At 45.9% G+C, this 12545-nt stretch overlaps 2 protein-coding genes across 2 annotated transcripts; both read right to left on the minus strand.

The window, feature by feature from the left end:
* Positions 1-41: 41 nt before the first annotated feature.
* On the minus strand, positions 42-5267 carry snpha (syntaphilin a). Its single transcript, XM_040192339.2, has 5 exons — positions 4897-5267; positions 3082-3192; positions 2840-2971; positions 2626-2775; positions 42-2508 (listed from the first exon to the last, which is right to left on the minus strand). Exons 2-5 carry the CDS (start codon positions 3123-3125, stop codon positions 1263-1265), a joined length of 1572 nt encoding a protein of 523 aa, XP_040048273.2. The 5' UTR covers positions 3126-3192; positions 4897-5267; the 3' UTR covers positions 42-1262.
* Positions 5201-11151, minus strand: rad21l1 (RAD21 cohesin complex component like 1). Its single transcript, XM_040192336.2, has 13 exons — positions 11005-11151; positions 10778-10907; positions 8951-9050; positions 8616-8719; positions 8182-8289; positions 7850-7972; positions 7679-7777; positions 7336-7571; positions 7137-7218; positions 6885-7030; positions 6691-6801; positions 6394-6468; positions 5201-6252 (listed from the first exon to the last, which is right to left on the minus strand). Exons 1-13 carry the CDS (start codon positions 11149-11151, stop codon positions 6070-6072), a joined length of 1644 nt encoding a protein of 547 aa, XP_040048270.2. The 3' UTR covers positions 5201-6069.
* Positions 11152-12545: the final 1394 nt, after the last annotated feature.

The following is a 12545-nucleotide window of genomic DNA, read 5'->3' on the forward strand; positions in this document are numbered from 1 at the left end:
TCTCTTTCAGATGTTTGTCACTGTTAAAATGAACTATAGTATTTTGTGTTCTATCTTCATTTATTAATTCATAATTAACACTATTCCAAAACACTACACGCTATAAGAAAACCAATAGGCATATTTTATTTTACTACAGGTGATCAGTACAAGCTGACGGAGGGAGTCGTTCTACATGGAGAAGGATACCCCTAACCCTAACCCTAGATCAAGCATTTTCTAACATGGAGGAAAAAAGTCCCAACAAATTCAAAATGAGTTAAAAGTTCCAACATTACAATGTGCATCGCCCCAAATATAGATATTACTATTTATCTTCCATTGAACTTCTCCATGGACCATTCCTCTGTCTTCTGCTGAATCATTGATTGAACAACAAGATCCCTGAAAGCTAAAACATTGCTCTTTTTGCAGAATAAGGCTGAACTCGGTTACACCGTAGTCCATAGTTACAATGGAGCCATTTTAGTCAACCCACAGAAGGGCCGCTTGTAAGATGAGTACGCAACTGTGATACACACAGTACATCATTATAAACTGCTGAACAGTTCTGTGGGAGCAACCAACACTGATGCAAAGTGTTAATCTTTGCTTGCAGCTGTGCAAAGTTCATGTACAATTAGAAAATATACCATTGTATCAAAAACAGTTGGCTCTTAAAGTTGGTAAACAAAACGGCTCATCCAAGTTCTTTCCAGCTGTGTGGATAACAAACTAAATGTTCTGTCTGGTTCTAGTAGGTTTTATAGAAATATGTGGCTTACAACCCAGTGCTTTGTTTTGGTATATTTTGTTTTTAAACGGCAAACTAATATTTTTAATTTCAGGTTATTTTAAGCAAAAAATATATAAATTAATTATTGTTCATGATGAATTTTCCATCAGTATTAAATAAATAGTGTATAGTTGATGATGAAAATGGAGGAGCGCAGACCTTTTTTTTTTTTATTCTTCATAAAATAAAGTGCATATCTTTGCCCAGAGGATATCATCTAAATCCACGTTTAGGCTTAATTCAAGCAAGGGAACCCAACCAAACTGGGCTACATGCAGCTAAACCTCAGTAGTATATTTCAGTAATGAAAGATTGGACAACTAATCATTTCTTCTCTGAGGCATTACTATGACATCACAAGGACAGCATGTAAAATCTAGAAATCCTACAAGAGGACATATCGACAAGCGGTAATGAGCTAATCCCAAAGAAAGTCGTCTTTGCTGTGGCCGTTGCCGCAGAGGTTGGGAGTTGTCTTCTTCACGTCTCAGATCGGCGTTGTCCCGCTTACGCTGGCAGGACCGCGTCCCCTGCTTGCCCCCCTGCGGCGAAGCGAGTGGAGGGCCACGGCACAGCAACCCCTCAGCAGGGAGCCGAATTGATACACCGGCATGACTTCCCGCGTCGCCCCCCGACACAGCCACGCCATGGTCGGGACCACCGGCACCGCCAGAGCCAACAGATCCACGAGGAAGTAGCGGCTCCAGTGGCAGAGCTGGGGGGGAAACCCGTCTTCAGTTCCATCCCCGTCGTCCTCGTCTATCTCCACCACAACGGCGTCCCGCCTCTCCGGGAGCGGAGCTGCAGAGGGGGGCTGGCAGGTACGGGGCTCCATCGGCGTCCTCGTTGCCCCCTGTGGTTCAACGGGCGGCAGCGGTGCCACTCTGCACGAATGCTCGGCAGGGGAGGCGCCAGGTAAGGACGATGGGAACGGGTGTGGTTCTGAGGGCGTGGAGTCTGCTGTGGCTGAAGAAATGATGCTCAGCACTTCGGCGCCACTTTCCTCACACAGCCAGGTCATGGTTGGGCTGCAGGCCCGGGAGTGCACCTCTGGTTTCTTCTCTGCTGCGGGAGTAGGCGTCGGGACGGGATCAGGGGCCGGGGAGGCGGCAGCTGCCGCTGCAGCCGGGGCCTCCTGAGGTAAATGCAGGAACAGGTGGTGATGAGGGAGGCAGCTGTGGCCGCTGCACTTGCAGCTGCTGCCGCTGCCGAGAGTGTGGCAGGAGTGCGAGATGGGCAACACCGCCCCACCGCTGCACATCCTTTCGTATGTGGAGGAGCGTGGCAGGGTCGGGGGGCCTCGCATGTGGCCCTGCGGAGGCAGCTGCTCAGACAGGAGGGTGGCGTCCAGGAGCAGGTGGGTTTGTCCCGCCGGGCGGGGCGCTCTGCTCGCCTCTGGGGCATTCGGGCCGTGCTCCAGATGCAGGGCCTCGCTGCTCAGTCGGGTGCGGGTGGTGCCGCGGCTCAAAGTGCCGGCCGGGGAACAGCCGCAGGAGCGGGACCGGCCCCCATGCCGAGACTCCTGCAGCCCCGGGTGTGGCTTGTGGTCGTGGGGGTTTTGTTCGCGGACGCTCAGGTTGGACTTCACGGTATCGACCACCTCCTGGAGGTGCTGGATCTCCTTCCGGGCCTCTTTCAGTGCCATCTGGGCCTCCACGCGGTGACATTCCTCTTCTACCCAGTCCTCCTGCATCCTGTACAGTTGGGTCCTCAACCCGTCGATTTCACAGTCTCTGATAAGGTGTGAGGGACAAGTGAATAGCAAGAGTCATGTCTTTTTCACTGAAATAAACCATGGGTATTAGCGAACAGGACCACTAAAAAGGAGGTTGAAGGAGAAAAAGCCTCACCTGTGTTGAAGTCTTTCCACATTGTCCCTCAGCCGGGCTCGCAGGTGTCGTATACACACCTCCTTCTGCTGCAGAGGGGTGAGGTACTGCTCCGGGGTTGGCGGCCTAATCCCATGGTTGTCACTGCAGCCCGCGTGCTTTGCTTGTCGCCTTAAAAAATAAGGGTTGAGGTCAGTAAATGTCATGGCATAGCAGAAAGAGAGTTGTAACCTACCTGGGTGTGACCGGGTACGTCCGAGCTGTGGGGCTGCCCTCCGCCGCCTTAACCCGACCGGGACAGGTGTGAGTACTGGATGTATCACTATGGATACATCGCCCGCTGCTTCCACCAGTGCCAACCGAGCGCCTGGAAGGGAGAGATCAGCATTACGTTCTTTCCCAAGAACGTGAGAACATAAAATACGTCTTCCATCCACCTCCAAACACTGTGAGCGTGCAAAAGGAGGCAAACAGTACCTGCGCTGCTCCGATGAAGGCTTTCGACTCGGCGTGAGCGACATTGATGTGCGAGGGACGTCCGACCTCTCCAGGGTAGTCTCTAGAGAGGGACGCGAGGAGCCCTCACAGCTGGGCCGCCGGGACACACAACAGCAAATCAGATCAAAATACTCCTGTATGCACATCACAGCCCTCCCTCGCGGCCGTTATGGGCTTCTTTGATGGAAGTCATTGACAATAATGTAACCCTGACCCTAATTAAAATAGTCCACGCCAGCAGCAAATAAAGCCTCCTTTCTGTGCTGACACAAAGGGGAACAGTGAGTTCAGTGTCAGCTGCTTCTCTCTGTGTCCTGCAGAGCTGCACATTAAACATGATGAACCTCCACATGGACGGATGTCAAAGGGCAACCAAGTAAACCCGACGTTTGGGGACAAAGCTATGGGTTTATAGGGTCCCTGCCTTGAAAAAAAATGTAAACAATTCGCCCGCCTGTCACTTAAAAGCAGTGTAGCAAAGATGAAAGAAAATCAGACTGGTTCCGATCTACTTACTTTGCTCTTTCAAGTTTAGTTTATTCTTTAAACTGTTATCTGTAATTTATTCCTCTGTAATCTCCGCCTTGTACGGATGGATCAAAACTATATTGCAGACTGAAGGGATTTAAGTATTGAATGTGCTTGTTAGAGATTAGGTCTTGCATATTATTTGATATTTCCCATTCATATTTGTGTTTGTTTTCTTCGTGAAATGCTTGTTATCTTTCAATTCTGTTGAACTCTGCTGCAATGAGCAGTTGGATATTTATTGTTAAATGAATATAAGAGTCAAAACTGTTTTATACTTGCTATCCTACTGAAATATGTATGTATGAACTTGCTGTTTGAACCAGCCAGATTGTTGAAACCCTCCAAAAACAGGTGTGGCCTCGTCGCCTCTTCGTGAATAAAAGTGCCCCCCCCCCCCCCCCCTCCAACACATCAAGGAGAAGCGTATTTCGATCTAAGCAACAATAAAGGATGAGTACTAAATGTTCTCATCCTCGTTTAAAAGTATCTTCAACCTGCCAATTGACATTCCGGCCGATGGATCCGTTTTTGTAGCCGCACACACACACAACAGATGTGTAATCTACACGACAACACACGCACATTATTTAATTCGTGTCCTACATTTAAATTGCCGGACGACGTGACGTGACATCTCACCTCCCTCTCCTCTGCCTGCGCAACAAGTGGCGAGCTGAGAAATACGCAATCGTCTTACGTAAGTGTGCGTATCGGTGTCATGTGGGGGCGAGCAGCGCGCACGCACACACACACACACACACACACACACACACACACACACACACACACACACACACACACGGATGAAAACTACTTAAAGCTGCTGCTGCTGATGATGATGCCACAATGCTTCGGGATAAAAAAAAATAAAGGACGTGTCCTTGAATAATGATGATGGCATTAAATCGCAGGATTTATTTCCCCACCACATCTGGCGCCCCCCCCCCCCCCCCCGCGGTACAGCAGTCAGATCTGATGTAATTAGTTTTTTTCTTTTCTTCAAAAAGTGTCCTCATTGCTTTGCAGCTGATTTCAAAGGTGTCCCTAAACAGGACACCCAACAACCCGGCGGTACTTTCCATCAGAGAAAACGCAGCTTGAGTGACACATGAAGCCGCATTTAGGACACCAGCTGTCCGTGTTATAAACCCGCTCTGAACCCTAAAGCACACGTTTCTAGTGGCTGTGAACGCGCACAAAACACCGACACAGCGTTATTCTTGTGTATTTTTTTTAGGAGGGGGGGGGGGCAGAGAAACAGACCTCCATCAAACAGCAGCACGTCGGCGGGTGGAAGCTGCGCGTCGCGGAGGAGCCTCGGGTCCCGCCGGGCCTGACGGTCGATGGATGAAGAGTCCCCGGAGGAAGCAGGCAGGAGAGACGCTGCTGGTGCCGGCGCGAGTCCATCCTGCAGCCGTGGAGCGCGGAGACGGAATGAGGCGAACTGCGGATCCGCTTCTTAAAGCGACAGAGCGCCGAGCGGCAGGAGAAGCGCTTCACGCGACACGAGACAGGACGTTTACAAGGCCAATACAGAGCAAACGAACATTTAGAAAAGACTTGAATATTTAAATTCAGAACTTTTTATATAACAAACCTCAAGAAGGACAGCCGTGTGAATTCCAATTCATTGTAATGCCTTCAAAGCACAAGGCCTGTGTAGTGTTCTTATCACGTGATAACTAACAAAACGTGTGTCACTGGAAGGGTTACAATGAGCACGGACTAAAGAGAAGGACATTCAAATATGGACAAGTTGATGGCTGATAAGATTGAGTCTAATATGTTAAGACTACAGTCTTCTGGATTTTGGCCACAGGAAAACTAATACAGAGAACAATTAATATAATATAACCTCAGTTATGATGCACAATTGTGAATTTGCTCTTATATCCCAAACTTCAATAACATCAGATGTGTTGGACAAAAGCTATAAGAACGAGTCAAGTGGACTTTCAGTCTTGTGTTGCGTCTAAAATAGGTGCAAATTCAACCTAATAATTTTGCAACATTCCTTTTTACATTTACTAATGTAATGTCCATTTAACTCTCCTATCTCAGGTAAGACACAACAGGCAGGGCTACAGAGTCCCGTGTTTAGAATAAATAGAAGAGGAACTGGTGTAAAACACAAACTGAACACGCACAACATTTCAGTTCAAAAGGATCACAAGAATAACTGTGTTGCCAAGCAATAAATAAGTACATACTAGGACCTTGTAGATTAGGTAAAATGTCCTTCATTGATACTTTCCCAATTTGTCTTGAGAAATGCCACGTACAATGAAATAGTTCTTTTCAAGCGGTTTTCCACCATTTAACCGATTAATCCATTGGAGTAAATTTGAGTTTTCCCCTGCGGAGCTGACAGAGTAACACAAAGTTGTGCTGCATCTGCAACAGATAGATCGCACAGAACGCAGACTGTGACTTCATCTAATTGTACAAATTGGGTCCAGGCGTGGCCACGATGTCCTCGTAGGGTGAACTCTGGTGCAGGTGGATTGCTTCTTGTTTCTTCAGGAGCAGGAGACAGAAGAGAGTGGTCGCGGCATGCGAGCGAACCTCCCCCTTGCAGTGGGCCTCCAGGCTGAACGTGGTGTCGCTGCTGCTCTGGCTCTGCCCAAACACCGGAGAGACAATTTCATTTCCTGTAATCCTGCCCCGCACTGCTTGCATTTAAATTAAAAGCTTAAAAAATATATACAATGTGAGATTCTAAAAGTATAACTCCCCCTCCCCGCCGCCCCCATGGCTTACTTTTATAATGTCCAGAAGCTTCTGTGTGCGTGTGGTTATCCTCCTCTCCTCAAAGTCCTGGCTGTCCAGCATAGACTGCCGGTTGGAGAAAGACCATATTTCAGTCAGTGAAATCGGGAGCATCTCCAAGGCAGCATGGCGAGTAACATATTATCACCTGCCATCTGGCGAACACGGTTACATTTGTAGTTTGTTTACTGTGCCAGACATTTTTTGTTTTATCTTCATTCCAAAGACAAGGCCAGTGGAGTTGGAGTCTAACTTCCTTTCCCTGTTTCTATCTGTGTTCACAGGCACCTGAGTGTGGAGGGGAGTCGACTGAGTCTCCTGCTGCACGCAGGACGGATGGACGAACATGGAGTCGCCCGACGGAAGCTCCGGATGCGTCAACTCCGAACTGTTTTTATGCTGTAAAGCACAGAAGAAAGATGAGAGGACATAAGTAACGGTAGATGAACGGCGTCCCTTCGTCCGAACGCGCTTGTGCTTACGTGCGCGCGCTCCGAGTAATCCTCCATGTGATCCTCATCCGTGTGTCCAAGGTCGGCCATCACAGTGTTGCGTGTTCTGTCGGGATCCATCGATGAATCCAGGACACTCAGGCTGTCTGCAGTCAGCGTGCTTAGGCCCGTCTCAACTAAACAGGATGTAATTGTGCAGAATGCACGTCATAAAAAGGCCGAGCAGAGGACAACGCCAGTGATGCATTCAAACGCAGAGACTTTGGTTCATAGTAAACTTACAACCTCGTCCGTCCCGACGCATCACTTCAGCCTCCTCGCGCGCTGCATGAGGTTTCACCTGGAAAACACTCCTGGCAAAGAGCTGCAAAGGCCGAATGACATCCAACGGTAACAGCAGTAACTTCAGCAGGATGTTCATTATGGATCATTTAATTGGTTTTAAAAACCAACATTGCAGGGATTTGTTTAATGTTTCCACCTTCTTTATCGGTGGAGCGGCCACGTTTGAACACGGCTGTGGCGCAGCCAAGAGATTGGAGGCGCCGCTGCTCTCCTTCCACTGCATCAGCTGCACAGTCGGAGGGGCCATGTCCAACGGGGCCAGCAGGTCGGAATCGTCCAGGAGCTGCCTTCTGATGCACTCGTTGGTCAGCTCTTTGGCCTGATCCACCACCAACTTGCGTCTCCTCTTCCCCCTTTTCTTCTCGGAGTTGGCTGAAAAGAAACAGCAGATTTTTTTGTGTTGTTGCCGCATCGAGTATGAGGAGGCCTCTCTGCGCGAGTCGAAGGGACAGTTTGGGGGGTTGCTTAGCCGCACTTACGAGTGACGGTCACGGGTTCCAGCGCGAAGGCCTCCTCGTCGTTGGCGAGCAGGGTGGTCTGATTCGCTGGTGGGGTCGCCACCTCCGGTGTGACGCCATCTGGAAAACGGAACCCGTTTAAAGGCCAGACTGAATGAAAGTGTAACCTGGTGCGATGAAGGGTTAAAATACCTCCTGAGGAAACAGCATCACCGTGGTGATGATTGAGCGTGGAGGCCTCTGAAATTTTGTTGTCCAGCTCCTCTAGGACGAAGTCAGCAGACTCGGCGGGATCATTGGAGATTGTCAGAAAGTCTACAAGGTCGTTGAAAATGAAGAGAATGGATCACTCTACGTTTTGATTAAAAAAGGAATCATCAGTCATTTAAGCACACGCATAAAACGGCAGATTAAAGACTTTTCTAATGCCACTCTGAATGGGACATGGGACAAAGCAATCTGCTGCCATGGCTTTGCTCAAATAAAATATGGCCAAAAATGATTGATGCGTTAAAAATCCCTACCGAGTAGGTCGAGTCCTCTGTGCTCATCTCCAAAATCGTCTCCGTGTTGAGCGAAGAGCTGGAAGCTCATATCCAGCAGCCCAACCTGGTGGCTCTGGCACTTGTCTCCTACCCGTCAGACCACACACACATGGAGGAACATTTTTTTTTGTGATTGACAACAAATCCCATGAAAAAGAATGTAGATTTTAAGAATCGTCACCCAATCAACAACTTTTCAGCATTTTCAGCTGTGGATTTGGTCTGACAACGAGACTTTACTTCGATACCAGAGGGATTAAGATATATCGATTTTGCTTCACATTAAAAAGTTGTACGAAGCAGGAAAAAAATCAATGTTGAACATACCGACTGGCACCACACTAACATGGCAAATGGCATAAACTTGCATCAAATCATCAAGTATCGCAACGTGAGAACAAAATGGTTCTCACCCAAATCTGCTAAATTCAAAAACCCATTTCCAAAATCTTCTTTGAGCGTGATTTCTTCTGATCGGCACTGGTTCAGTGAAAAGTGGTCCACAACATCTATGTTACTGGTGTCCCAGTGTGAAGAGAACATAGTATGGACATAGACAGAATATTATTCATTAGGCCTCAACAAACAATAGGTGACCAAAATGTAAATGAAAGGGTTAGTTATTAAAAAAATCTCTTAATATCACTTGACACAAATGGATCATCTAACGCATCTCTGAGTATCTTGGAAAGCCTATTATAAATTATGGTCATTTGAGAAGCTCAAAAAGTGTATACTTCTATGGTACCTTGGATGTGGCAGCTGCACGTCAAAGGCAGTGAAATCTTCGATCAAAGTAATTGCTTTTAGTGTTGCCTCGAGCCCCTCCTCGGGCAAATCTGTCTGACCTGGTGTTTTGAAAGAGAAACAGAAAAAGAAACATACAACTAAGTACTGCACTTGCAACTAGAATTGGTAAGAAAAGCACTTTGATCTAGCTGAGGAGTTTTCACAGGCATTAAAAGAGCACGATAAATAGACTGCACAATTTATATTTAATAATTAAGCAGCTGCGCTATGGTATTACTATAGGAATTCAGAGATGCTAACTTCATCACCTTGATGTGTGAGTGGTAAAATACTTTTAGCTGAATAAATGTATGCCTGTTTTTGAGATTTTGGGACTGTTTATTCTAATAGTTCAACTTGAGAACCCATAAATGCATATAGTATTCACCCGTTGAGCTCCTGCTCTCCTTCCTAAATAATTGTTGGAATGCTGCCGCAGGTGAGCCGTTACCGTGGTAACTCAGACCACTCTGTCTTTGCCTCACAGCTGTTCCGTATTAGCGGATTACTGCAGTCTGACAGGACCTGCTCTTACAGGCAACAATTCGGAAACCTAATTTTAACACTTTAGATCACATCTTTTAGCTAATAACTTTAAACTAATAAAATGTTTTAACAGTCTTGCTCGGCGAGGGGCAATTACCTCAATCACCTGTTCCAGTTGGGGGAAGGGACTGTGAGCAAGTCCAGACAGGTACAGCGTGAATGCATGCAACATGAAATGTTTGGTAAAGTTTTCGTTTAAATATAAATGTGTTTTAAACAGACATTGGGGACAACCACGGTTTTCCCCATAACCTTACAGGTCATTTAGCTGACACTTTTATCCAAAGCGACTTACATTTTTAACCCATGGCTTTTTAAATATTTTGCCCAGAAAGCAATTAGGGCTTAGGTGTCTTGCTCAGGGACACTTCGACATGGGGCAGCCGGGGCTCGAACCACCAACCTTGCGGTTCCTGGTGCACCCTATTTACTATATAGTTGGCTTTTTAATAAAAGGCCAATTGCATTGGGCCTTTTTAGGTTTCATTTTCTCATGGGGCTTTCTGCTGTGTTGAAGGCAGTGACAGTGATAAAGCAGCAATCTTGCATATGTTTGTTTTAGTCATATTTGCTGTGATTTGATTGGTTCCTTTTGAAGTGTTCTTTTATATTTTGTGACTATTTACGACTGTGACTGACCTCCCAAATGTTACAAGTTAGTCCCACATGGTCTATTTTCTTTGTTGGTTTGTTTTGATATAGATATTAAGTGAACAGTATTTAATCTTTTTTTATTGAGTTAATTTAATAAACAGTTTCCACTATAGTAGACTTTGGCGCCAGTTTATTCTGGCTCTTGTGCGTACACTACTATAACAAAGTACTAGTATTTATGCTGCTATTAATACTACCACTAATCTTACTACACATGCTACAAGGACTAATAGTATCATGTCTGTATTTTCAGCATTTATTTGAAATGCATTTCAGCTTTCCAAAGCATTTTCTGCAGGAAATTAATTTTCTAGTTTAGTAAAGTAAATATGTTTATGTCACCCTCTGCTGGCTGTCCTCCTTAGGGATTTACTGGTCTATTTGGTAATACAGGTTGTGATGTTCAGTTTCAGTTAAAACTGAGTGGTTTCCTTCACAGCACGATCATTTTGAAGATTTTGTGCTAATCTTGCTGTATTTTTCACTTCAATGAATGCTTCCATTTGGCCATAGTAACTTTTCAGCCAGTCATGTTTCTACAGTGGAATCAACAGTGGACACGGAGAGCATAAACTGGGTGTTTTACCTGGTCTGAATGCCATTTTAATTTTAACCATGGCATCATTGCAGTCTGCAAGGAGATACTTTGCTTTCCTGGAGTAGATCCTCACAACACCAACAAGCAGATGACCGGAGGTCCGCAAACAAAGTTTCATCTACAACGACCACACAAACGTCTCAGACAGCAGCTTTGCACTTCAGACGCAACTTATGTTGTTTTGTAGATGTGTCTTTACAGTTTGTTCTTTTTACCTTTGGGGAAATCATGTCTCTGACGGTCGTTTCTAAATTACATTCAAATATATGGTCCTTTGTGAGTTTCCTTTCCCAGTGTGCTGCCAGCCAGATTTTGGCCAGAGGCCCCCGCTTGGAGGTGAAGAGTTGAGTGAAGAATATCATCCTGGAGCTACCTGTGACAATCACAACACTGCCGGATTAGACCCTTTCCCAAGTGTCTGATACATGCTTATTTGTACGACATTAAGAGTATAGTATTCAGTTAAGCTGTTTAATTTATTTAGTGTAATGTTTCTGACGCTTGAGCTTAAACTTCAATGCTCGGAGCGAACTAACGTCAAGCCGGCTAACGTTAGCTCAGGGCCTAAGCTAGCTAACGGTAGCGATGGCTAACATGGTCCCTAGGCTAGCTAACGTTAGCTAAGACTTGTATTTTAAATATGACTATAAAGGCGTAATATAACTTAAGACAGTTATGAATTTAGGTAGCGACTTTAAATGTATGATCCCAGTAATTGTTATTTAACGGGATATCCACACATCGGCCATACAGCAGAGCTTACCTTAACTTCGAAAATGCCGCTCTTTTACGTTTGACATTTGGAGCGTGCGCATCACAGCGAGCACGTCTCCGGGCAGCGGCTCAAGCCCCGCCCCTAGCCCCGCCCCCGGGAAACCTGCACGAGGTAAGTGTGGTTGACCCAAATATAAAATCACCATTGAGCTGTTCGCATCATAAAGGCACATGAGAAAACTAATGTTTATCGGCCAATGTATTAATTACCACCTCACGGTAGCGTCGTTTTGAGCACTTTGCTTTTTTTTGTTCTCGTTCTAGAGCCAAGACGCGATGAAACTCAGAAAAACAGGTCAGTGTGACGCCATTGTTTTTACTGGTATTTATTTTAGGGGAACTTTAAATCCTCACTGTTGCAGTAAATGCATGTTAAGTGGTGAGCAAAGATATTGTTTGTATTTTATATAATACGATACTGGAAATGTTTGGGCTGCCCCTACGGAATGTTTGGGCTGCCCCTAGGGAAGTCCAGAGGCTCATCTGTACAGATGTTTTTTATTATCCTTGTTATACAGACAGGTGGAAGTGGGGTGAGGTAAAACATTAAGTTGATACAGCTGTCCCCCTGCTGTGTACACTAGAGGGCGGCATTTCATACCCCACGGTCCCCCAAACACACTGGGCTCGTTTATCAATACCGCCTTGTGTTCTCGGGAGAATAGACTACTTAGTCTGTCGGGACTGAAGGACGGAGGACTGTCGTTCTGCAATTGGGACAGCAGCTGACTTGATGACGTCAGCTGGTCTTGATTCTGGATTTAAACCAGATGACAACGTGTGTGTACGAAAAAAATGATTGTGCTGCTGAACATTACTGAATTATACTGACAGGTTTATCTAATATTTATTCATATCGAACCATACCGTTTACAGTGGTATGAAGTTGTAAAATAAGCTGCGTAATTTAATAGGTTAATTATTTGATTGCATTCATCCTAATTGGCAATATTTGATTACCGTAGGAGGAGGACGTTGAGAT

The sequence above is a fragment of the Gasterosteus aculeatus genome, chromosome 2 (genome assembly GCF_964276395.1).
Source record: "Gasterosteus aculeatus chromosome 2, fGasAcu3.hap1.1, whole genome shotgun sequence".
NCBI lineage: Eukaryota > Metazoa > Chordata > Actinopteri > Perciformes > Gasterosteidae > Gasterosteus > Gasterosteus aculeatus.

What these genes read in the sequence shown, in the direction of transcription:
- snpha (XM_040192339.2), bottom strand. Translation starts at nt 3,125, where the DNA reads ATGTCGCTCACGCCGAGTCGAAAGCCTTCATCGGAGCAGCGCAG. An exon ending in CCTTCATCGGAGCAGCGCAG is followed by an intron (nt 2,972 to 3,081) that starts GTACTGTTTGCC and finishes TCTCCCTTCCAG; the next exon opens with GCGCTCGGTTGGCACTGGTG. An exon ending in GTGGAAAGACTTCAACACAG is followed by an intron (nt 2,509 to 2,625) that starts GTGAGGCTTTTT and finishes ACACCTTATCAG; the next exon opens with AGACTGTGAAATCGACGGGT.
- rad21l1 (XM_040192336.2), bottom strand. Translation starts at nt 11,151, where the DNA reads ATGATATTCTTCACTCAACTCTTCACCTCCAAGCGGGGGCCTCTGGCC. An exon ending in CAGAGGACTCGACCTACTCG is followed by an intron (nt 7,973 to 8,181) that starts GTAGGGATTTTT and finishes ACGACCTTGTAG; the next exon opens with ACTTTCTGACAATCTCCAAT. An exon ending in GCGTCGGGACGGACGAGGTT is followed by an intron (nt 7,031 to 7,136) that starts GTAAGTTTACTA and finishes CATCCTGTTTAG; the next exon opens with TTGAGACGGGCCTAAGCACG.